Source organism: Leptosomus discolor, chromosome 10 (assembly GCF_034619465.1).
Source record: "Leptosomus discolor isolate bLepDis1 chromosome 10, bLepDis1.hap2, whole genome shotgun sequence".
NCBI classification, from domain to species: domain Eukaryota; kingdom Metazoa; phylum Chordata; class Aves; order Leptosomiformes; family Leptosomidae; genus Leptosomus; species Leptosomus discolor.
Genome location: NC_141400.1, coordinates 1,548,049 through 1,571,843, shown reverse-complemented (window position 1 = coordinate 1,571,843; position 23,795 = coordinate 1,548,049). Strand labels below are relative to the sequence as shown.

General features: G+C 52.8%; 1 protein-coding gene across 1 annotated transcript; it reads right to left on the bottom strand.

Annotated features, from left to right (window-relative positions):
- Positions 1-415: 415 nt before the first annotated feature.
- LOC104347425 (protocadherin gamma-C5-like) lies at positions 416-23,435 on the bottom strand. Its single transcript, XM_086471231.1, has 4 exons — positions 21,003-23,435; positions 18,947-19,104; positions 5,428-5,516; positions 416-718 (listed from the first exon to the last, which is right to left on the bottom strand). The coding sequence occupies exons 1-4, from the start codon at positions 23,433-23,435 to the stop codon at positions 495-497; spliced, it is 2,904 nt and encodes a 967-aa protein (XP_086327357.1). The 3' UTR covers positions 416-494.
- Positions 23,436-23,795: the final 360 nt, after the last annotated feature.

Below are 23,795 nucleotides of genomic sequence, written 5' to 3'. Positions count from 1 at the left end.
GGATTTTACTCATGGAAAGTTAAAAAGCGAAGATCTGGAGCATGGGCTTTAAGCTAGGAACTGCCTTTTCCTTTCCAAAAAAATGATTGAAGGTCTATAAATTAAAAGATACGCGTTAAAATTATTTACACTGGGCAAAGCCGAGCACAAGCTTTGTGTCTTTCTCGGACTATCTGGGAGCAAATCGGATCCAAAGACACGGCAGAAGACTTTCCGCCCTTGCATATTCTAATACCCGAGGGACTGTATAAAACATTAGCAAGTATTCACAGGGCACTTGTTTGCGTTCGGTTTAGCTTCCGGATTGGATTTCATCATGAGATCTAACAGCAGCGAAACCCTGCTCCTAGCTCTGATGATGAGGAGATACATTCGCAGCGTTTCCTACTTTTCGCATCACAAAAAAGATTCACATTCGTCCTCCGGCCTGGGCTGTGGTTTGGGGGAGTGCTGGAGCCGGCTGCCCTGTAGCTCTAAGGTCTCCTCCTTCTTCTCTACTTCTTCTCCTTCTTCCCAGATTTCTTCTTGTTGCCCCCTGAGGAGCCGGCGCTCTTGGCGTCACGTTTGCCGGCGTTGGTGAGGGTGGCAGTGCTGCCCGGGATGTAGACGTTCTGCCGGTAATCAGGGACGTGCTGCAGGGTGAACTGGGGGCCGTAGCGGGCGCTCAGCCCCATGGTGCCCGTCCCACCGCCCAGGGTCGCGTTGCCATCAGCAGCTTCTGTGGGGGATGCCAGCGGGCGGGGGAAAGAGAAGGGCAGGTTGTTAATGCCAGCCAGAGCCCACCCCAAGCCCCAGAAGCCCCAAAAGGCTCTCCCTGGGTGTCAGACTCAGACCTTGGTACCACCAACCTTTACCCCCCCACCCCTCACTACCCTTCAGCGCTGTCGCTCCACGGGACAGCTGCACCGCGGGGGCTGGGGAGCGTGGCACAGCCGGCACCAAAATCCTTTGTTTCCATCTCCCATCTTTGCTAAAGGTTTGGGATTGGGGGCTGGAGGCTGGGATAAGGCAACGGCTCCTCTGCCCTCGGCAGCGGTGGGGCTGCCTGTCCCTTCCCCGCCTGCCTAACGCTGTCTGCTCTGCCCCCCCTCCCCGGCTGCCTCCTCTGCAGAAAAACGCCCCCCCCCCCCCCCCCCATTCCAAAGGCAGCCCGTTATTGTACACCATATTGTACAGCCACAACCATCAGTAATGCATGAAGGGAAATGCAATATTTATTTTTTTTTTCCCTGGCTTTAAAACCCTGCCCCCAGTATTTCTCCAGCCAGGTTTATTCAGGGCGCAGAGCACATGAGATGAGAAAGAAAATCCCTCCCCTGCAATACCACAAAATGGCTCTAGGAAGCCGAGCATGAAGCAAATCGATGCCGAAGCGCGACGGATGGTCCAGATCTGGGAGCAGGGGGAGGGGAAGGCGAATTCATTCCTGTCGCGCTGCAAAGGCCCAGCGCGGAGAGAGCAGGCGCAGAGGGGGGGAAGGGCTCAGGGCCCCCTCGGGATGCTGGGGAGCTGGTGGAAGGTTAGAGACCAGATGGAGATGGGGGGATGCAGGGAGGCAGGGGGAGAAACGAGCACAGGGGGATGGCAGGGCCCGAGCAATGCTGTTGCCATGAGCTGCTGCACGACCCGCTCCGACATGACCACCCGTGTGCGGCTCAGGGTGCGAGCCTTGCGCAGCCCTGCTCAGAAATTATTTGCTACAACCCTGCTCACAAATGGTTTGCTACAGCCCTGCGCCTGCACTGCCTACTGTGGATCTGATCTCAGCCCTTTGACTGCTTTGTGCGTGTGGCTACGGACACACTTTCCTGGGAGGCTGGAGAGACCCAGCAAGGGCACCTGAAGGGCCCAAGGCAGGGTCCGGGGCTGCTGCTCCCTCCTTTCACAGGAAGAGACACAGAGGGAATAAAGAAAAATGACAAGTGGAGAACGTGAGTTGGTCCCCTCGTGTTTTTCCTTGCTCCAAACCAGATCTGTGCTCTCCTCCGTCTTGCCTTTGTTTTCCCCTGAGCAGATGGAGGTGGCTAAGCCAGCCAGAAAGCTAGACAAAAAGTTGGGCCACATCCCACCGGCCCCCTGAAATATTGCTGTGTACACATTCCCTCACAGAGGTCGGAAGCCTGAAGCAACTGCAGTTTGAGCTGTTACAGCTGCTCTGCTGGAGCAGGCGGAGAAAAACACACAGCAAGTCTGAAAACAGGCGCAATATTGTGCACCGAGGCCGCGGGGACGCACAGGATGGTGTACAAACACAGCAGCCCGGGATGGGGAAAGACCATTTTGCTTTCTGCTGCAGAAGCATGCACCGGCAGGAGAATTTTTCTATAGTCCCCATTAAACAGGTCCCAGACTCAGTGAGGCTTTGAGGACCTGGGGCTGGAGAAGATGTGCATATACAGTTTATATATTCATTGCTAATTCCTGCTCGCCTCAGCAGGAAGTTTCATGAACAACCAACTCAACCCCACACCCGTCGGGGTGTTACGAACAGGGATGGGATGTCCGGAGGTGTGCTGTCAGGCCAGGGACTGTCTCGCAGTTGTACTACGGCCACTGGCAGTGGGGGGGGGGGGAATTTTTTTCCTGGGCTCCCCCACCTGGATAGAGCCCTGTTGGGGGCTTGTTGGGCTTGGGCACCTTCTCCTGTGCCCTCTCCACCGGGTGCCACTGGTGACCATCCCAGCTGCACCAGGGCAGTAAGGAGGCTGGGGTCTCCCAGCAGCATCCAGTACCACTGATCCCCATGAACTAGTTTGCAGTCGCAGCACAGACTTCACGGGGGGAGAAAAAGCTGCTTGTGAAGTTCCCAGCCTGCCAGTTGGTCCAGGGTAAGAGCAAAGAGCTGTTTCTAGGTAACACTGACATTAAGGCTGAAAAGAAGAGAGAACAGGGACAATAGAGGTTTATAAATGGGCACCGAACTGCTCTTGCCAAGCAGGGCACTTCAGCTCTTGTTACTGGAAAGGTTACGCTCAGCCTTGACCAGCAGCTGGCCACTACCCCAAACTGTCCTGAGGAGGAAAATACGAATTTAGGCTTCGGCAAAAATAACCAGCTAGTGTCTCCATCGCCCTTATAAAGAGAGGGGAGGAGAGGCCGTTGGGAGGCAGCCCCAGAGCCCACACTGCTGCAGCTGCTGGTGGGGCTTTCAGGAGAACCCAGTATAATGTGTCTGCCCCTGCCTGCTGGGGAGAAGGACCTCCTCGGGCTGCCTTTCTGTCTGCTCTTTCACCACCTCATGGCACCCCTATAAATTCTCACTGGAAGCCAAAGTATTTTAAGGACAGGATGGCTGCCCTTTAGTGTCTGGTGTCCTGGAGCATCTGTGCTCCTTGGTCTGTCCTAGCAGCTGCCTCTGCCCCTTCAGATGGTTCAAAATACTGGCGTTTCACGTTGTTCCCAGCTCCAAGGGAGGAAGATCCAGAGGAAAGGAGCCCGGGAAGGGGGACAGAAGCCCTATAGAAGGGTCGCAGTCCTGGGAAGAAACCAGCTCCGCAGGCACTCTGGAGGGTGACTTAATCATTGGGCAAGGGATTTAATCCTCAGAGAGACTGAATGGCCCAGGCTTGGCATGGCCAGCTCTGCCTCTCGCTGAAAGGAAGCCAGCACCCCTGGGTAAGGAATCCTGCAGGGCATCACCAGCCCCTTCTGGGGGGTTGCAAGTCAGCGTTGACCGCTCTGTGCGGGAGCAGCTCGCCCGTGGAGAGGCGGGTGAGCAGAAGGCAGTGCCATCACCCGTGTCACTGCGTCCCACCCGCCACCCCCAGAGCTCGGCAGGTGACAGTGAGATAAGGATCATCTAAATAGCCAGAAAACATTACCTAAGGATGGGCAGCACAAAGCTTAACGTGCAGTTAGCACTGCCCCTGATCAAAGCCTGCGCCAACCAACACTGTTAGGGTAAGGAGCGAGAGCAGAAAAGGGGGGTGACGGAGAGCAGGAGAGACATGAAAACACAGCGCTGGTGGAAAAAAAAAGCTTGTGCTCTGTCTCCATCCATCCATCCAGCCAGCCAGCACAGCAAGGGGCCGGCTTGGGCAAGAAAAAGATAGAGTGCACGGTGTCATCCTCCCCCTGGGGCTGTAACAGGGAAAGTCCTTATCTAGAGGATGGATCTGATTTAAATGAACCCCCTGGGCGGACTGAAGCCGTGGGAGAGGTTAGGACTGTTTGGGACTTGTGGATTGGGGGAGATTTGCTGCAATAGGGCCCCGGGCTATGTGGAAGTCGGTGCTTAACCTGGAAGGGACCCGCTCAGCTCTCTGATCCTGGGGACTGCTGGAGCAGCACTCAGAAAAACAGCTTTATTTGCGAGCAAGGAAACCGGATCTGGAGGCACCGGGTGACGATAACCACATGCAACCCCAGAGGTTATTTTTCCATGGTTGTTTTTCAGAGCAGAGACACATTCTCGCATTGTTTCTTTCCCTTGAACGTAAATAACTCCCTTGCCCAAGACCTCCATCCCCTTCCCTGGCCACGGCAGCTGTGTCTCCAGGCTGCCTGGTGTCTGTGGAGTGGCAAAGTTCAGCTGCAGCAGCTTTCCAAGAAAGCAACACCAAAGCTGTCCCTCCTCCCCCAGATTCTTTCTCTCCCAATAGCTCAAAGGAAACATGCTAAGCATGTTGCGCAGGGTTTTATGGCTGTGCTGTTGCTTCTATTTTTAAATCAAGGGGGGAAAGACTTGGAGGTATTTATAAATTAAGGCTGTATGAAAACCAGCCTCTTCATCTGTAGTGTTGTGCAGAGTGATAATTGCACGTCTTTTATATAAAGCTATGGAGACTGCGGGTGCATGGGAACACCCCTCCCTGCCCACACAGCACAGGCATAAACCAGAACAAACCAACCCAAAATGACCCCAAACCAAACCCCCGCAACTACAACTGCAAAGAGGCGGCAGCAGCCGGTGGGGCCAACCCTGGCGAGCCTGCAGCTCGGCGGCGGGACCGAGCGCAAGCGGGGGGCACACGCTGGACACGGGGCTTGTTGGGGACACTGAGTCAGGCATTTACTGTATTCCTGGCCCAGCCTCTAGCCACAAGCATATCTTCCAGGCTTCCTACCTCCTTGCCTTACAGCAAGTTGCAACACAACAGACATTTCATTTACTGTGACCTTCTGGAACCAAGTAGCTTACAACACATCTCCAGACTGGCTCTTTCATCTAACACAAGCCAGAGAACATTCTGTCCAGTACACACACAATATAGTTTGCGTGTCTACAGCATGCCTGATGCTGATGGCTATCTGGTATCTCCTCTGCAGGGTAACACAGACAGCAGTGCCTTCCCACCAGCATCTGTTGAAGAAGGACTTTGGAAACCACTCCAGTTAACCCAGACATATCAATCCCACCAGCCTCTTTTCTAACAGCATGCATCTGAGCAAGTGCCATGATTTTTCCCACATGTGATGGAGACCAACCGTTTGCTGAAGCCAGGATCATGGCTTGGAGCATCTCCGTGTCAAACTGGTTGTTCGGCCAGGCTCCACCTTCCTCTCCATTCTGGGAGCTATAGGAGAAGAAAAGACACAGCAATTTACTGCAGGGTTAAGCAGGAGTAGACATGTCAGAGAGCATGAGAAGGCAAGGCTGTGGGCTTGTCTGCTGGTGGAGAGGAGTTTGCAAGCTTTAAATCCTTCTATTAAATAACAATCAAGAGTCAAAACACTTTCAGAGGTCTTCATCCCTCTCCAGGCTTTTGAAGAATAATCGCCAACACAAAAAGCACTTGGGTCCTCAGTGGTGCTTACAGCAACACCTACCTAACTCCTGCTGACTTCAGAGACAGCCAGGACCTCATCACCTCAAAATACCCATAGGTGCCTTCCCACAAATGTAATACCACAAAAAAATGATGGTCCTACAGTCCCAGAGTTGCATATACCCTTGTATGACATGTCCTCTGTTGCCTTTGCAGGCCATATGAATGGATGCACCTTCAAGCTATTCTGGGCTACAACTCTGGTCTGCAGCTTCATTTTTGAGACCAAGGGTGAGAAAATCCCACAGCGTGATGGGATTTGAGATTAGCATGGAGCCAGCCGCCCAGCACCATGAAACATTATCTGAAGGGTGTCCAAGAGCAGGGAGAGGAGAGGAGAGAGAGGAGAGGAGAGGAGAGGAGAGGAGAGGAGAGGAGAGGAGAGGAGAGGAGAGGAGAGGAGAGGAGAGGAGAGGAGAGGAGAGGAGAGGAGAGGAGAGGAGAGGAGAGGAGAGGAGAGGAGAGGAGAGGAGAGGAGAGGAGAGGAGAGGAGAGGAGAGGAGAGGAGAGGAGAGGAGAGGAGAGGAGAGGAGAGGAGAGGAGAGGAGAGGAGAGGAGAGGAGAGGAGAGGAGAGGAGAGGAGAGGAGAGGAGAGGAGAGGAGAGGAGAGGAGAGGAGAGGAGAGGAGAGGAGAGGAGAGGAGAGGAGCCCACCTTGGTCCTGGGACTGGCTGCTGGAGGGGTTGAGCACCACAGATCTGCCTGGGAAACCTCTGGGGATGCTACCAGGCTTTGATTAATGAGGGTTTGTGACCGAGGACACAATTAGCAGTCTATGCACAGTCTAACAACCCCCACATTCATGTCTGCCAGGTGCCAGCTGTGCTCAGCTACCGCTGGTGGCACTCCCCCCCTGTAGAGGTCAGGGCTCTGCCCCCAGAACCACCCCCCCCCCCCAACCTCACTGCTTCCAGCAGAGACACTTAAACATCTCACCAGCCTCCTGGATCCTCCTCTGCTCTGACCCTAAGTGACCACATCATTCAGGCTGCTGGTGTCCCCTCTCCCAGCTGAGCGCTCTAACCACCCCGCAGCTCTTGCTGCCCACTGGGATGCCCCTTGGCTACGTGCTGGCTTGCCTGGGCTGAGGGCTGCCCTGCTCCTGCAGCTGGAAGCTCTCCAGAAGTGAGATGGGGGGTGTTGAAAGCCCTTCCCCTTGGAGAGAGCTTAGCCCATTTCCCAGGCAAGTGTTCGAACCACCACACCGCAAGGCACGGAGGCAGCTTCCTCCTCCACCGCTGTGGCCCCAGCCTTTACATCCAGGAGCTGCCAGACCCCGAAGGCCTGCTCAGACCCCAAAGCCCTGCTTATACATTCCTAAGCAGCTGAGATCTCCCTCCAGCTCTGGGGTGTCCTGCTGGCAGCTCCGTGCCTGAGCGCTCAGCACCCGGCATGTTGCAAATGCCAACGCAGGCACTGCTGGTGCCAGCTCAGCGCTGCGTGCTGGGCGGCAGATGGGCTCCTTACCACCATGCCGAGCATCCCGCTGCCGGAGTCCTCCCCCCAGTTGCGCCCACTGCATCCCTCACACACAGGACAGGCTCAATAAAGCCATTTTGGAAAGGAGACAGACCCACAGGCAGATCTTTGAAGGTCATATCTGCCACGGTGACCCTGTAGCATGGGCAACTCCTGTGCCTAAGTCACTGCCCCAGCTGCGTCAAAGCTCTGCAAGGAGGGAAGCCCTGAGTGCACAAGACATTTCTCTGTCGTCCTTGTGCAAATGTCCTGCACACAGGAAGAAAAACTGCAGATGCATGGGATGGATAAGAGTGCCTGCAAGCTCTGATAAGGCCACACATGGCCCTGCTTGGTCACACAGCTTGGTATGGATCCAGTGAGCGGTATATATGGGCAAACTCCCTTTAAAACACAAGATCTGAGTGTAAGGATGCATACACGGACACTCCCAGGTGCTCTGCAGAAAATCTCATCTTAAGCAACTTGCCCAAGGACATGCAGAACCTGTGCCAGGACCACACAACCATCCATCCCTTCCCCTTCTGTACCGCCTGCCTGATCCATGATCCATCCCCAGGCAGGCACAGGGCACTGCTCTCACGCTGGTTTCTCTGATGAGGGTGCAAACAACCCCTAATGTAGCAGAGGCTGCCCCTGCATGACACTGCTAACAGCATCGCTTCTGAAGTACCTGCCGTCTGCTGCAACCCAGGGCATCCCGAAAACTATTTATAGCACTCCTCCCCGATGTGTGTGGTGGCACAGTTTCAAGAAGGCCAGAAGCAAGGCTTGCCTGCCTCGAAATTGATTTCAGTGCTTACATGATGGTTGTGCTGAGACTCCTCAGACATGGGTACCGCTGCCCTGCACTTGGTGTTGTGCCAGCGAGCAGCCTGCAGGCAGTCCAGGCAGTGAGGACAAGGAGGGGACAGTCCTGGGGCTGCAGTGACCTGTTAATGTCACAAGCAGGGCTGGGAATAGAGCCCCGGGCTAGATCCAATAAAGGACTTAGGAACCTAAACCCCATTGCAAACCACAACCCATTCAGCCACGAGTTAACCCCAGCAGCTCCTGCCCCACCAGCTGCCCCACTGGCTGCTTGCTGACGTTCCCAAGTTTTTCAAGCTTGCCTGAAAGCAGCCCAGAATCACCCCAGTGTCTCCCAGCCACTGCACCTGGCCCTGGGTGCTGCCCCAGCATGATGATGGGATCCGGGAATGGGGAAAGACAAAGCACAAGGAAGTGCCAAATCCTCTTTTTTTTTTTTTTTAATTGTAATATTCCAAGGGTTTGAACTCTATTTTGAAATTGGAGGCCCAGGTTCAACTCCCTCTTTGATGTGGCAGTTGTGGCACTGCCAGCATTTTCCATTTTCCCACCTCCCAAAAGACTCTTTCCTCCCCTCCCATCTCTCCTTTGGGCAACAGGCTGCACTGGACAGATGCTCCTCCTGTCTCCTGTCAAAGCCATGCCTCCGTGCCCTAGGACAGCAGCAACGCATGGAAGGAAAGGCTCACACTGTGGTCACGGCATTCACCTGGAGAACCCTCAACCTCACTGAGATCCCTAACCAGACGGTCCTCACTCTCCATCCCAACGACCCTTGGTGCCACAGCTGCATGCAGGCACAGACAGAAGAGCTGGCCACCACTGAGTACCAGACTTGTCCGGGGCTGGATTGGAAAGTGAGGGGAAGAAAGGTGGGGGTTAGTCCCTGCAACCTGGGAGACGGTTGAGCGACACAGCCCAACCCCGCCGGTGCATGGCACAAGAAGATGGGCTGTACCCAGATACAGGTGGATCTTGTTCAGGTTGTTTTGAGCTCTTGTTTAGAGATGTGTTTCCCAAGGAAGGGTGACCGTGCATCACCAGCAAGCAGAGGAGGGTCATCCCCGGAGGACGGGAGATGGGCAGCGGTTCAAGACTCTTTTTCTTTCTTCTGGTCTTAAGAGAGGGAGCAAACACATGTGAACTCACGTGGTGGGCCTCACTGGCCCTGCGTTATGGCTATACCCCAGTGTCAGGGGACAGCCAAAGCATCCCCTTAATGCCCTATGGGATCACAAAATCACAGGCTGATTCAGCTGGAGAGCGACATGAAGCACCCAGCCTAATGAAGGTGGGAAGGCCTCTAGTCCAACACCCCAGCCCAGCCAAGCTTTCAGCTGGATATTAGGTGCTCAGGGCCTGAGAAACCACATTTTGAGTATGAGATTTCTCCTCCATCTCTCTGGCTTCCTGTTGCAGTGTTTGACCACTCTTGGGTGAAAAACATTTCCTAACATCTACTCCAAATTTGTCTTGCTGCAACGTGTGCCCATTGCCCCTTGTCTTTTCACTGTGCACCTCTGAAGACAGAAATGAGACCCTTCTCCTAGCTCTCATGCCTCCAAGCTGAAGGAGCTCTCTCAGCTTCTCCTTCATCGCCTCCAGCTGCAGATCTCTGATCATTTTGGTGGCTCCCATATGGCTATGTCTTTGTTGCAGCAGGGAGCCCAAAACCAGGCACAGTGCTCCACATGTGGTCCCATAAGTGCCAAATCGAAGGCAACTATCTCTTCACTTGCTGGCTACAATCTTACCAGTAAAATCCAGTCAGTCTCCATCACAGCAAGAGTGTTCTGGTGACTCATGTGCAACCTGATGGTCCCTAGGTCCTTTTCTGCAAATTTACTGCACCCAGTGTTCCCAAGTTTTGCACAAACAGCCCCAAAGCTGTGTGCCTGATCCCCATGATGCCACGCAGAACAGCTATTTTAGAAATGCCTTAGAGCTGCAAAAAATGAGCTCACTTCTCTGAGCAGGAAATTCGAGTGCCTCAATTACTTGCAGTGCAATCATCCGGAATTCAGAGGCACGGAACAAAACAAGTGCAGTAATCTAAAAACACCCAAAAATAACTCCTTGTATTGGAAAAAGACACACAGCTGATGACCAAATCTGGCTGTCTTCCACGGCTATAGGATGGAGTTGTGAATCAGAGCTGTGAATCACTGACTCAGTAGTGAGCAGCCTGCCCTGCCCTGCTCCCCGTGCCGGGGCGGGCAGAGCCCAGAGCACCCCGCTTGCTGCACTGCTCCCCGCTTGGCCACAGCCTTGGGTGCTGCTGTGGGGAGGCTGCGCGGAACAGGGCGGGGGGGGCTGGTTGCTATGGAAATTACCCCAAGGACTCGCCGTTTTTAATACAAATGCCGTTGATTCAATAGGTTTTCTCCTAAAACCCCATCCCCCATAGGACAGATTTTTTTTCTCCTCTCCAATTCTACTCCGCACTTCAAAGCTCAGTCAAGAGCTGGCTTGCATTTTCGGGAACGTTTCCAGAGCAGCTAGGACTTTGGGGAAGGAAGCAAACCCACGGTTGAGACAAACCCAGGGACGCAGCGACTTAGGAGGGACCAGGGCTTGGTGGACATGGAGCATGGGGTGGGGGCTGTGCCAACAGAGGCAGGTACGGCCAGTGCACAACCTGCGACTGCCTTCATTAAACCCGGACACATGGAAATCAGGGAATGCTGAAAACAAAAGGCTTGTCCTGCAGCCTGACACAGCCCCACTGCGTGCTGCATTGCGGGGCTGCCCCATTACCCAGGGCTTCCACGAGCATCGGCCCGAGCAGCGCAGGGTGGACCTGGGTGCTTTGCTGACCAGCTATTTTGTGGCACCCCCCCCCCCCCCCCCCCCCCCCCCCAGCCTCCACATCGCTTTTTAACTTCCACTTCGAGCACGGAATTATGCGTTTCCTTGAGGGTTGCTATGGAGCTCGTCACTATGGCAGCCGAAGACCTTGCAAACATTTATTTGCACAACTGCCCGGTGGATTCCTGAAAAATTGTTTTCCTCGCTCTGCAGCTGGAAACATGAGCCATAGCAGCACCACGACAAACTGGAAAAGTTTAGTCGTGCCAGAGCAGCGCTGTGAGAGCCCCAGGGACTGAAAAGGACAGCCCAGCACCCCATGGACAAGACCCCAAAGGCAGGGCTGCAAGCAGCGCTTGGCTTGGGGATTTTCCTGGGACACCCTCAGCATCCTCCCTCCTTTCTCTCATTGGGGGCTTTCTGGCTCCTACAGCTGTGGCCCCCAAGCCAGCACCTCTCCCACTCCACAGCTCCCAGGCTGCCCCATTCCGGGGAGGGGGATGTGGCTGGGGTTTGGTCCTCCTCCCGCCCTCTTCCCCTTTCGCTTCTGCTTGCTCCCCAGCTCTGGCTGCCGCTCCTAACCCTCCCATCACCTCCCCCAGCAGCCTGGCTGGGGCAGCTCAGCCCTCCCCTCCCCACCCAGCTCCCAGGATCAGGGGGTATCTTCAAGCCCATTTCTCCATCCGCACTCCTGGGCAGCCCCTGGTCCCCCCAGGCTGCCCCCCCCAGCCTAACTCCCCCTGCACTGCTGTTCCCTCTCGTCCAGCTTCCTCCGAGCCCTCCCAGCCTCCCCTGCCACCTCCCACACCCAGCTCCAGCCGCAGGCGGCAGCGCCAGGAGTAAAATCTCAGCCTGCGCTTTTCTCGGCTGGCAAAGTGACAAGCAAGAGGGAACAAGATCCCTCCCTGCCGGTGCTGAGGCTGCCGTGCTCAAGGTGCGCTGGGGACACAGCCCCAGAGCTGGGGATTGCAGCCCCAGGGTCAGCATCCCGCTGTCCCACCACCCACACCAGCGCCTCCCGCAGCCCCGGCCCATCACCCTCACACCTCCCCCAGCCTCTGAAAAAATGGAACCAGCTCCAGAATTCCCACAATTTCCTGCCCTTCTCCTTTCTTTAACAGAGGATGCTGCCAGCCCTTCCCCCACGCTCCCCCAGCGCTACACATTCCCTGCTGCTTCTGTAATGCAATTACATGGGCTGGAGAGGACCTGGATGAGGCCCAGCTTTAAGATCATGACTTTGCAAAGATGGGATTGAAAACGTGAGCAGGCAGGCAGGGGGGAAGATTTGCTGCCTCCCAAAGCACTGGCGAGTCGTTGCTTCAAGGCAGAACGAAAGGCCATGATGCCTCTGAAATGGGGACCAGGGGCAGCCCCCCTTCCTGGGACTCTTCTAGCCCTCCTGGGTGAGCCAGAGCTGAGACCAGTATTATTTCACCCAGCCCATCTTGCCGCCATCCATGCCCCAAACACACCAGGAAGGATATTTTGAGAAATTCTTTGGAAAGGTTGTTGTGCCTATTTGTTGGATCCCTGCGCCTCTGCAGCCGGCCATGGCATGTGCTCAGCTGTGCAGGAAGCAAATGGAGACAGAAAAATTAAACTAATACACACGGCACCTGCTAAATTACCTAAAATAGTGTTTCTATACATAACATTGTGATGATGAAACTCCTGATATTCTGGGGCCTTTCCAGAAGGAGAAACGCATCCCATCACCATGCTATTTCCCTTTCTCCATAAAAGACTCTCCAGCTTTTGTCCCACCTGGCAGGATCCGGATGGCTCAGACTTCAAGGGCCATGACAAATGCGAGATAAAGGGATTACTGGCCCAGGATGGTCAATAAGGGAAGGAAACATTCAGCTGAAGAGCGTTACACGATCTAGAAAGAAGCTTAAATACTGAATCTGCTGAGATTTGGGCTGTTAATAGACAAAAGGGTGAAAGCTGCAAGCAGGAGTGCTCACAAGCATCATGCACAGCGCGGGGGATCAGATCTGTGGTCTCCTGGCTGTGGAAGGGGAGGTGGGGTAGGACCAGGACACATCCCTACGAAACGTTCAGCTTCCAGTCCTGGGATCACCTCAGCTCCACAGGAAGGGCGGAAAGACAAGCAGTTATCCAGGGACAGCCCCTGCTCCCAGCAACAAAGCAGCTCCTGCCTGTCCCAGCACCCCAAATCCACTCCAGAATTCCACCATGGGGCTGCAATCCATGCTCAGAGCAAAGCCAGGCCCTGAGCAGCCTCATTAAGGCTTTAAAGCAGCATTTTCTCTGCAGTGTTTGATAGGAAATCAGTCACAGAATCACAGAATCATTTAGGTTGGAAAAGACCTCTAAGATCGAATCCAACTGTAAACCAAACACTGCCAGGTCCACCACTAAACCATGCCCCTAAGTGCCACATCTACACGTCTTTTAAACACCTCCAGGGATGGTGACTCTACCACGTCCCTGGGCAGCCTGTTCCAATGTATGACAATCCTTTCGGTGATGAAATCTTTCCTAATATTCAATCTAAACCTCCCGTGGCACAACTTGAGGCCATTTCCTCTTGTTCTATCTCTTGTTACTTGGGAAAAGAGACTGACACCCCCCTCACTACAACCTCCTTTCAGGTAGTTGTAGAGAGTGATAAGGTCTCCCCTCAGCCTCCTTTGCTCCAGATTAAACAACCCCGGTTCCCTCAGCCACTCCTCATAAGACTTGTTCTCCTGACCCTTCCCCAACTTCGTTGTTCTTCTCTGGCCACGCTCCAGCACCTCAAAGCTGTGAGCCTCTGAGTGGCCTCCAATCTTTCCTGTTTCAAGAGCCACCAGGGCAATACCAGACCTGGCAATGCAACCGTCTGTCATTCTATGAAAAGGTGCCAGAAAAGCCACGGTGGGGCATGAGAGGGATGGAGGGGTCACAGTGACAGGGACCTGTCTCTGCAACCCAGCGGTAGCATTGGAGGGGAGGGAGAGGACTGCTGCAGGCTGCCACTTCGCCAGTGCCTCTGACCAGTACATGCTGGTTTTCATAATATTTTCAATCAAAGAGTGGACAGAAAGCAAAACTGTCAGTGTTTACCCGGACATCCCCACTGGTGTGGGTGTGCATGTGCTTTATTATTTACTTGCTACCGTATCCACTCTAACATTACACTAACTTGCAACGTGGATTCCTGCAGGGTTACGACACCCACAGGCACCCCTGTGGCTCCTGGGTTAGCAAGTATTTTTTTTTAGGAAGGGCATGCTGAAGCCTGCATCTGTGGCCACTTGTCATTCTGCTGTGTATCCTCCCCCGCGCGGCGTAAGCCCACGAACGTCCGTGTCTGCCTCTGCCTCCGCCAGCTGCTGCGTGTTCTGAGATGTCCCACCCAGACACACACATATGGGACCTCCTTGGAGGGAGTGTGTCCTGGTACACTGAGGCACTGCTGTCATGTGGGACCTCCTGACCACCCCAAACACACCCCAGAAGCCACTCAACCTGTGGGCTGTGGCCACCCTTTGGCAGTACCTGTCTGCTCTGAATGCCAAGAATGCTCCTAAGAGCTTTAAGGACTATTCTTGGGACATCTTTTTTCCCCTTCCCGTCCCCCACCACACACAGGCAGGCTGCTGTTAGTCCTGCCAGCCCAACTCTTGGAGCTCAGGTGCGAAAATGAAAGAAAGAATGAAAAGACTCTCCTTTCCTTCATAGCTCTCCTATGGGCACCTCCACTGTCAGCTGCAAACCGCTTCTGCTGCACTCTCCTTCCTCCCTCTGCCCAGCCTGGGTGACGATGGCCAGGGTCAGACAGGGCGGCTGTGATGCTGTTTAACAGGCGAGCGAAGCGAACACTGCTATTGACTGTGCTGGCCCTGGGAGTGGGAGTCTGGATTGCAACAGCGTTGGAAACCAGTAGCACAGGGAGATTTAGGATTAGAGAAAATAAATGGGGGTGGGGGTGGGGGTGGTGTATGAAATGATATTGTATATCTTCTTTGCATGCTTTGCTCCTCCCTCCCCTGGAGTGACTGGGCATTCCCACACTGTTCCCCACCTCGTGAGTCCCCTGCCATGGTCTCTGGGGTGCCACCTGCCTGGTATCTCCTTCTAGCCTGCCCTCATAGCCTGAGATTGTCCCCACTCCTCCCACAAGCAGCCCAGGACATACCAGCTCTTCCCAGCCTGGAAGGTCTCACCCTCCCACGTCCACCTGAGCAACACAGAGCCCTCCCCACTCCTCCAGGAAGGAAATCCTGACTTGAACCCGGTGTTTTCCTGAGTAAATCATCACACAGAGATCAAGACAAAATGCTACCAGGGTCAGGCAAGTACCATGAACGTGCAGGGCACAAGCCCAGTTTCTGTTCCTTTGGCAACTACTGAAAAAGCAACAGTCCCTCGTACCAGTCCCAGTCCCTGCATTTTCCCCACCCCCCCCAGGGAAACCCCACGCTGATGATCCCACAGGAACGATCTGCAATGCTGCCTGACTGTACATCTACTTCACTTTGGGCAATTCATCGCTGTAATCGCCACTACAGCCACTGATCTGATTTGTCTGGGAACAGCATCTGCTGCTCGGTATCATTCTGTATTCATTTACATTTGCCCAGAGACAGCATGGGTGCTTTTTTTTTTTTTTTTTTTTTTTTTTGTTTAGAAAACAAAATACAAACATGATTAAATTAATTAATCTAGCCTCCTGTTTCTCCCAAACAAGATTAACTGAGAATCACTCAACTCAGGTCTGACTCCCTCCCACATTTTCAGAGGATACTGTCTAAGCTCTTATTTCCTGAGCATGTGCATCAGAGCTCTCCTGTGTTTCAGAACAAAGAACAAATTCTCTTTGTTGTCCCATAACAGCGCTCTGAATAGAGCCATATATGAGATCGAGAGACAGTCTCTGCCTTACTGAGCTTACTCTGAGTTTTGCCTGGTTCCAGGTGCTTGGGGACATGTGGGATTTGTTGCGGTGGGCAGGGCTATGCTGAGAAAAGACGGGATTGTTCCTACTCTGACTCCCATGAAGAACAAAAAAGCAGAAGTCACAACACGGGTTTAAGCCTGCTTTCTGGCTTAGGGTCAGTGTCTGACTCCCTCCGGGATCCATTCAAAGTGCTAGCCTAAGCTGCCTTGTCTTTATTGCTATTTAATTTGGGTCAGACAAATGCAGTTAAAAGCGCATCCCTTTCTTTGTTCTGTTCAGCTAAGAGGTGGCCTGTGTTCCCCAAGCACCAAGCAGAGCTCTGCAGTTCAGAGAGCTCACGGTGCTGGAGAGGTTTGCCTGTCAGCCAGAGACACAGCTGTGTGTGAGCTAACATCGGAGAGAGCAACAGCGGGCAGGGCTCAGGCAGCTGCCCTTGCATCCTCTTTAACACCTGTACTACCAACCAGCGCCTGGGGAATTCACACACCAGGCATCAAAACGCTGGGAAGAGCATGGGAAGAACACAATGGGGAGTGGACTGCTCTCCAGTTTTTGCCTGTTTGATCACTAGAGAGATGTCAGGGCTGAGAACTGCACATATAGATAGCACTTTCTATTTCCATCCTTTCGTATTGTAACACAGGTTTAGAATAAAAACATCTCCCTTGATTTAACTTAAAATAGGATAAAAGAAAGAGGAAAAAAAAAACCCAGCAAAAGCTGTTTCATCGCAAATGTGGAATCTGCACGCAGGCAGGTGGGGAAAACCAGCAGAAGTTAAAATCCACCGAGTTATTTCAGTACCAGCCTGTGCTCGGGCAAAGCCCCTCTCCAAACCCGGGGGCCAGTGTGGGCAGCCCATGCTACGGGGACCCCTGACACGAGCTGCTAGTGGCTGTTTTAGGGACTACCGTGGGCATCCAGCTCACAGGTCATCAGGGGTAACATCACGGCTGGTGCACTAGCACCAACATGTCATGCTAGTTCAGCTCCCCATGAACAGGGTCTGAGGCTTCCTTTCCTCCTGCCCTCTCTTCCCTCCTCACATACTGCTGCTCTCACTTAGACACTGGGAAAGGGCCAGAGCTTGTAAAGAGCTTCAGGCAGAGGCTGTGGGCTGGGGTGAGGGTCACTGTCCCATAACCTCAGAAAAGGTACCTGTCACTGTGTTAAGTAGGTCTGGACTGCACCAGCTCTGTGCCTTGAAGAGCTCCGGCATGCTGCTAGAAGAGGGAGCAATAGAGCTTCCACTGATGGGGCTCATTTACTCGCTTCTTGTAATAAAACTATTACAGCAGCTCTGGTGCACTTCTGTATTAACAGGGCTTTGTTAATTGGCATTTGAACTAGAGCATAAACAGTTAGAAAGATTTTTCTTGATTAAAATGTTGTCAATGACAGGGAATTCAACAGACCTCTGAGAAAACTGTTCCAGTGATAGCCTTGCTTTAAAGTCCATGGCTGGTTTCTAGTAGGAATGCTTTATCTACTTTACATCAAACCCTCACTCCCTTTTAGCTTTGTCAGCTAGAAGAGCCTAGTAACAAAGTTTAATCGCTGCCACAAGCTGGCTATAGCAGTCTCTTAATTTTCTGTTAGGCCAAATTATCGAGCCAAACCCAGGGAGAGACTTAGACACAACCAGCTGCTGCAGATGTTTAACTGCAAGCTCCAACACCAAAATCCAGGACCCGACACTCCCTGTGGCACCATTTAAACCTCCATGGGAGCTGCCTGAGTGGCCAACAGGAATGACAAAGCACGGAGGTGTGAGCTCCTCTCTCTTCCGCAGAGATACTGTGCCTGATGCAGCCAGCGAAGCAAGCACAGCGTCTGAATTTACTCGATTGCTCCAAGGCTATAATCCTTGGGTATGCCCCAAAATATATAAACTTTTCACATATAAATTATCCTGGAGCCAGTATCCTCATACACAAAGCCTCTGGCTGGGGTATTCACAGAGGACATGGACTCCCAGTTTGAGCCCTTTCTTTCCCTGATAGTACTCAAGGAAGTTCACCCTCTGAAGAGGATCCCTGCCCCTGCTTATGAACCAGGAGAGAAGATGAGAGAGGTGAAGGGCACCTGGTTAATGTTTTCTTGTCGATGCTTTCTCACTGTGGACCAAAATAAACAAACTTTGTTGGGCCAGAGGCAAGAGAGAGCATAGGCAAGAGAGGGGCACTCACTTGGGAGGCAGCTCTCTGCTCTGCTGCCAGGGCTTCTTACCTTCCTGACATCACAGCTAAAGTGGCAAAAACTCAGCCATGGTTTTGACAGCAAGACCAGACCTTAGGAAACAACCTTCCTGTGAGTCACCTGACCCCTTACGTTTAATCTCTTCTTTCTTAGCCTCCCTCTGCCCAGTTGCCCAGCTCCAGTAGAAAGCGTGCAGAGGGCTGCTCACCTGGATGAACCACCCTGAGTTGGTGATGGCACTTCCCAAGGAATGCAAAAAATGTTCCAAACTCCCCAACAAATGGAGTTGGATCTGAGGGTCCCAACCCTGATTCGGCCAGACTAGCCCACAGAGGAAAGCACATACAGCGGCACTTCATGAGGAACTTGCTCCTGCTGAGTTAGATGGGGCTGGGACACATTTCTCTAGAGGGGCCTTTGGGGACCTGGGGCTCATCCACTCAACTTCTGGCTGCCACGGGGGCTTACACAGTGTTTGGCATGAGGTGCTCAAGCCAGAGAAGTCAATACATGTCAGCAGCACAGAGATCAAGGCTCTGTGGCTGGTAAAGGGACTCATATGGTGATTTCCAGTAGCATCCATGCAGGGGGAGGAATCAAGATTTTGAAATCAGAATCCAGTCTAAATGCTCAAAATCTGCTTTAGAGAAGAAGCCTTTCTCTGTGAAGCATATTTTCCAGTCCTTTAACCACCTCACAACTTCACCTGGAGTTCCCTCCAGTTCCTGACTCTCCCCCTTGAGCTGTAGACACCAAAACAAGACACATCATTGCAAACAACAGCTGTCACACCACCACCAAACAGAGCTGACACAGAAGCAGCCCTCTTTCTGACTCTGGCTGGACAATTCTACCAATGACAGGGAACACCCATCCTCAGAGCTGCCAGTCGAGGACTTTCCAGCACTGAAAGCAGCACACAAAGGAAAGAAACCTTCACCAAACACACACACTGAGAAAGAGGCACTTACCCACTTGTTCCAGGTCTCTGGGTCTGAGAGAAGCGCCAGTCTGTGTTAGGCTGAGCTTGCTGCAGAGAAAATAGAAGAGTTTTAATACCTCCATTCTTGCCTTTGAAAATGAAAGCGAACTGATCCTGGATTATTTCAGTCTGGAATATCAGCGTGTTCTTTCTGAGTAAAGCAAATCAATTAGAACAAAAAGAAAGCTCCCCTTCCCCCTTTCTTGAGTATTTCTGAACCAGCATGAATACTAAAAAGCATGACAAAAACTATTCAGCGAATAATCTTCCAAAGCAGCTCAGGAAACCAGGCTGTGAAAGAAATGAAGCATGAAATAAACTGATAAGGGCATCAATTCAGCAGGAGCAATGGCACCAAAGTAATGAGCTTGGAGGAGGGTGGGGGTGGGGTTGGCAGAGTTAATTGATACTGAGAAGGATGCTTTTAATGCCAGAAGGTAAAATGATAACAGACCTTCCTAATCTGTCCTTCTTCTGTCCTTTAAAGTGCCTGCCTCAGATCTTGATTTCACACATTGTATTTGAATGACTTTTCCTAGATGCTGTGGCCTCAGAGCGCTACAATATTTTTCTGTCCACAGAAAAGAACGAACTTCCGACAGCAGAAGAAAAAAAGCATTATTTGTTTAGGAGACACAATAAACTTTGGACACAGCAGCACACTTTGTAACTTCATTAGTAAGCCCCCGGATCACTTTCTGCCTGTGTTATTTTACCATCAGACAATGGACATTTTGTAAATAAGGAAGGACACGGAGCAGGCTTGCATATTCCTGTTTGAATCACGCCTTTGTGAAGAGCACTAAATAGCAGAACTGTTTTCTGTCTGGAAGACACATACTTCCGAAAATCATAATCATCTTAATTAACTCCAGAATGACGCTACCTGGAAAGGACAACATTTCTCTCAGTTACCTTAGGAATGAGCAGTTCATAGTCTATACAGTGGAACATCAATTTTATAGGATTATTCTGCTTGTACATGCAATTACTAAGGAAAAGTGAAGACGGTTACAGCTGACCTAGATTTTTATTTAGTAGATGTGATTTCACTAATTTCTCTGCAGCTTTGATGATTCTCACGAAAGAATATATTAGAATAAATTACTCCCCTAAAATAGAGGCCCCACTGGTACGCATGCTGCACGCAAATTAAGCTGTTTAAACACTTGCCCTCCAGATTTCAGACACACATCTTTGCACATCCTGGTATACAATCCTGCTCCAGATAAGCCCTTCCCAATCTGTATTTTGAATTCATGTTGTAATTACCACTTTCAAATTTAGGACAGGCATTTATGACACAAAATTACTTTACTTTTTATAACTCAAAGTTATAAAAGCTACAGCTAAATACAGTCACCTAAATCCATATTTAGACATCTGAATACAAGTGGCTGAAGTTTGCAAAGCACGCCGCTGCCTAGGTCTCTGCAAGCCCAAGGGCACATAAGGTCACCAGGATCTTTGCAAAAAACGTCACTATGTTCAGTGCTGAACAGTGAATTCAGCCCCTCACACAAAATGACCAAGCTGGAACACGATCCCTTGCCAGGGCACAATCAGTAACTAATTACACTTTGGGAGTTAAGAAATGAGAAATTTCTACAATGCACCTCTAAAACAGAGCAAACGAAACACCGACAAACTTTGCTTTCAGATAACTTCCTCCTGTGTCATGGTTCATATGCCACACAGAATAAAAGAGTTAAACAGAATCAAGAAGTTAAATACTCAAAAAAACCTGTTCCTGACCATGCTAGGAAACACTTTAAAAATAAAAGAGTACGAACGGGGCCAAGGGAAAACTATCTGCTTCTATGAACACACAGTCTTTGATTTTATAGTACCGCCCAGCCCCTTCCCCCACCACCATCAAGTTGAGCCAAAGCCTTCACCTGCCACCTCCCAGGGGGTGACAGCAACACACATTCCCTGAAGCCACCTTCTTAGGTGGAAGGACAGACAAAGAACAGCCAGCTGGCCTGGATATTATGGACCGTTGCGCTTAGCAGACAGGACAGCAAGAAACACCCATCTCTTACCCCGTCACAGGGACTTGCTAAGGTGCTGGTCACCTGCTCATAGGCAGCCACGGTCTCCGCAGTGCTAGAATGGCTGAAAGGTTTTACAAAGAGGAAATCGCTCTGGTCAGACATAGGCGAGAAACAGGAGGTGTAATTCTGTGCCTGGGAGGTCAAGCCCGCTCCTCCCACATCCAGGTACTTGATGAAGCCATCTGGCTTCATTTGCCCACGGAAATGGGAGGCGGGCTTGCGGCCAGTCCCTCGGCAGCAGCCCATGAAGGTCCAGCTGGTAGTGCCAGCTTTGAGACACCGGGCAGCTACCACAGCAAACATCACACAGGACACAAGGGAAATGGATACCAAGGAGATGATGAGGTAAAGCGTTAGGCTGGTATCCTTGGGAGAAGATTTGGGGAGATCCAAGGACTTGGCAAAGTCCTGCACACTGTCTTCCTCCGGAGAAATGACTATTACCACTGAGGCTGAGAGGGACGGTGTCCCATTGTCCCTCACTTCAACCACCAGCCTGTGGGGATCTTCTGACTCCCTGAGAGCGTGTGCAACCCTTATCTCTCCAGAGCGACGTTCCACTTGGAAAGGCAAAGCCTCGGCAGTCTCCTGCAGCTGGTAGGACAGCCAGGCATTATGGCCACTATCAGCATCGACAGCTACAATTTTGGTGACCAGATAGCCAGGTTCTGCCAAGGCCGGGATGGTTTGGTGGAAGGCAGAGCCCTTGGGGACGGATGGGTAGACAATGGTGGGTGCATTGTCATTCTCATCCAGGATGAATACATGGACCACAGCGGTGCTACTGAGCGCGGGCGACCCAGCATCCTTCACCTCCACAGGCACCTGGAACACCTTGTCCTGCTCATAGTCCAGAGCCCGCACAGTGTAGATGGTACCGTTGTCCTGGTCTATCCGGAAGTAGGTTGAGATGGGTACATCCTGCATCCCATTGTCCAGGATGGAGTAAGACAGCTTGGCATTGCTACCCTCATCAGGATCAGACGCTGACACCGAAAAAACAGAAGTTCCCGGAAGGGAATTTTCCTGAACGTGAGCTGTATCAAAAGGGCTGGAGAAATTTGGTGCATTATCATTCACATCAGCAATTTGGAGGTAAAAGGTTTTTTGCGTGGCCCTCTGTGGGGTCCCTGAATCCACAGCCCTCACTGTGATGTTGTATCCACTGGCCTGCTCCCGATCAAGGGGACCATTTGTGACCAGCGAGAAATGCTCTTTAAAAGATGACACCAGTTTAAATGGGAGCTCTTTTGCTATCTGCAGACGAACGCGCCCATTGTCACCAGAATCACTGTCCTTGACACCAAGGAGGGCAATCACTGTGCCTGGGGTTGCATCCTCCTGCACTGGGCTGGAGAGAGAAGTCAGCACAATTTCGGGGCTGTTATCGTTGATATCAATTAATTCCACTCGCAGGTGACAGTGTCCTTCCATGGCTGGGGATCCCTTGTCCCGCGCTCGAACCGCAATCTCGTAAGCACTGGATTCCTCATAATCCAGCAGGGCTTTGGTTCTGATCTCCCCGGTCCGGGGATCTAAGGAGAATAGCTTGGTGAATTTACCAGGTGCGTTATTGCTGATTTTGAAAGAATATTCCACGTCCCCGTTGGGACCTTCATCCAGGTCGGTGACATTCAACTTGGTGACCAGAGTGCCCACTGGCACGTTCTCCTCCAGATGTACCTTGGATACAGGTGGGTCGCAGACAGGAGCGTTGTCATTGGCATCCAGGACATGGATGGTAACCTTGGCAGTGCCAGATTTCACTGGATTCCCTCCATCCAGGGCTGTCAGTGTTAGGTGATGAACAGCCACTTTCTCTCTATCCAGTGCTTTTTCAAGAACGATCTCGGGCATTTTAACACCATCTCCTCTCACATTGATACTCAGGGCAAAATGCTCACTGGGGCTGAGCTCGTAGGTGGAGATGGAGTTGGAGCCCATATCTGGGTCTTCTGCTACCTCCAAGGGTAGCCGAGTGCCAGGGTTGGCTACCTCAGTGATCTCCAAGACCACCTCCGGCTTGGGGAACTGGGGCGCGTTGTCGTTCACGTCAAGGACGTCCACCTCAACCCGGTGGAGCTGGAGAGGATTCTCCATGACGAGTTGGAGGTGCAGGGAGCACGTGGGGCTCTGCCCGCACAGTGCCTCCCGGTCCAGCCTGCTGCCGAGGAGCAGCACACCCGCTGCCAGGTCCACCTGGAAGTGCCTCTGCCCACCCTCGCTCACCAGGCGCAGGTTGCGGGCGGCCAGGCTCCTCACCTCCACCCCTAGGTCCTTGGCCAGGTCGCCCACCGAGGAGCCCGGCTTTCGGTCCTCGGGCACGGAGTAGTGTAGCTGGGCGCTGCCGGGAGCCGGCAGGCAGGAGAGGGCTGCGAGCAGCAGCGGGAGCTGCCACGGCAAACTCCGTGCCCCGAGCATCCCGTGCCGGGTGGGAGAGCGGAGCAGCGCGGAGCGGAGCAGCGGCGGCTCCGCGCAGCCTCCCCCTCCTCCCCGCCCCCGCTGCCGGCCCCGGCAGCCGCCGCCGCGCCGGAACCCCCGCGCCCCGGGGAGGGTCCGAGAGGGCTGCGCCCGGAGGAAGCCGCCGCCGGAGCCCCCGGAGCCGGGCAGGGAGGGACGGAGGGGGCGAGGGGGCGGGGGAGCGGGCGATCGCAGCCCGGCCGGCTGAGCCGCTCCTCAGCACGCAAAGACACACAAAGTCGGCGAGCGGCGGGGATGGACCGAGTGACAGTTTTACGTCTCTCCACAGCCCCCTCCTCCTCCTCCTCCTTCTCCTCCTCC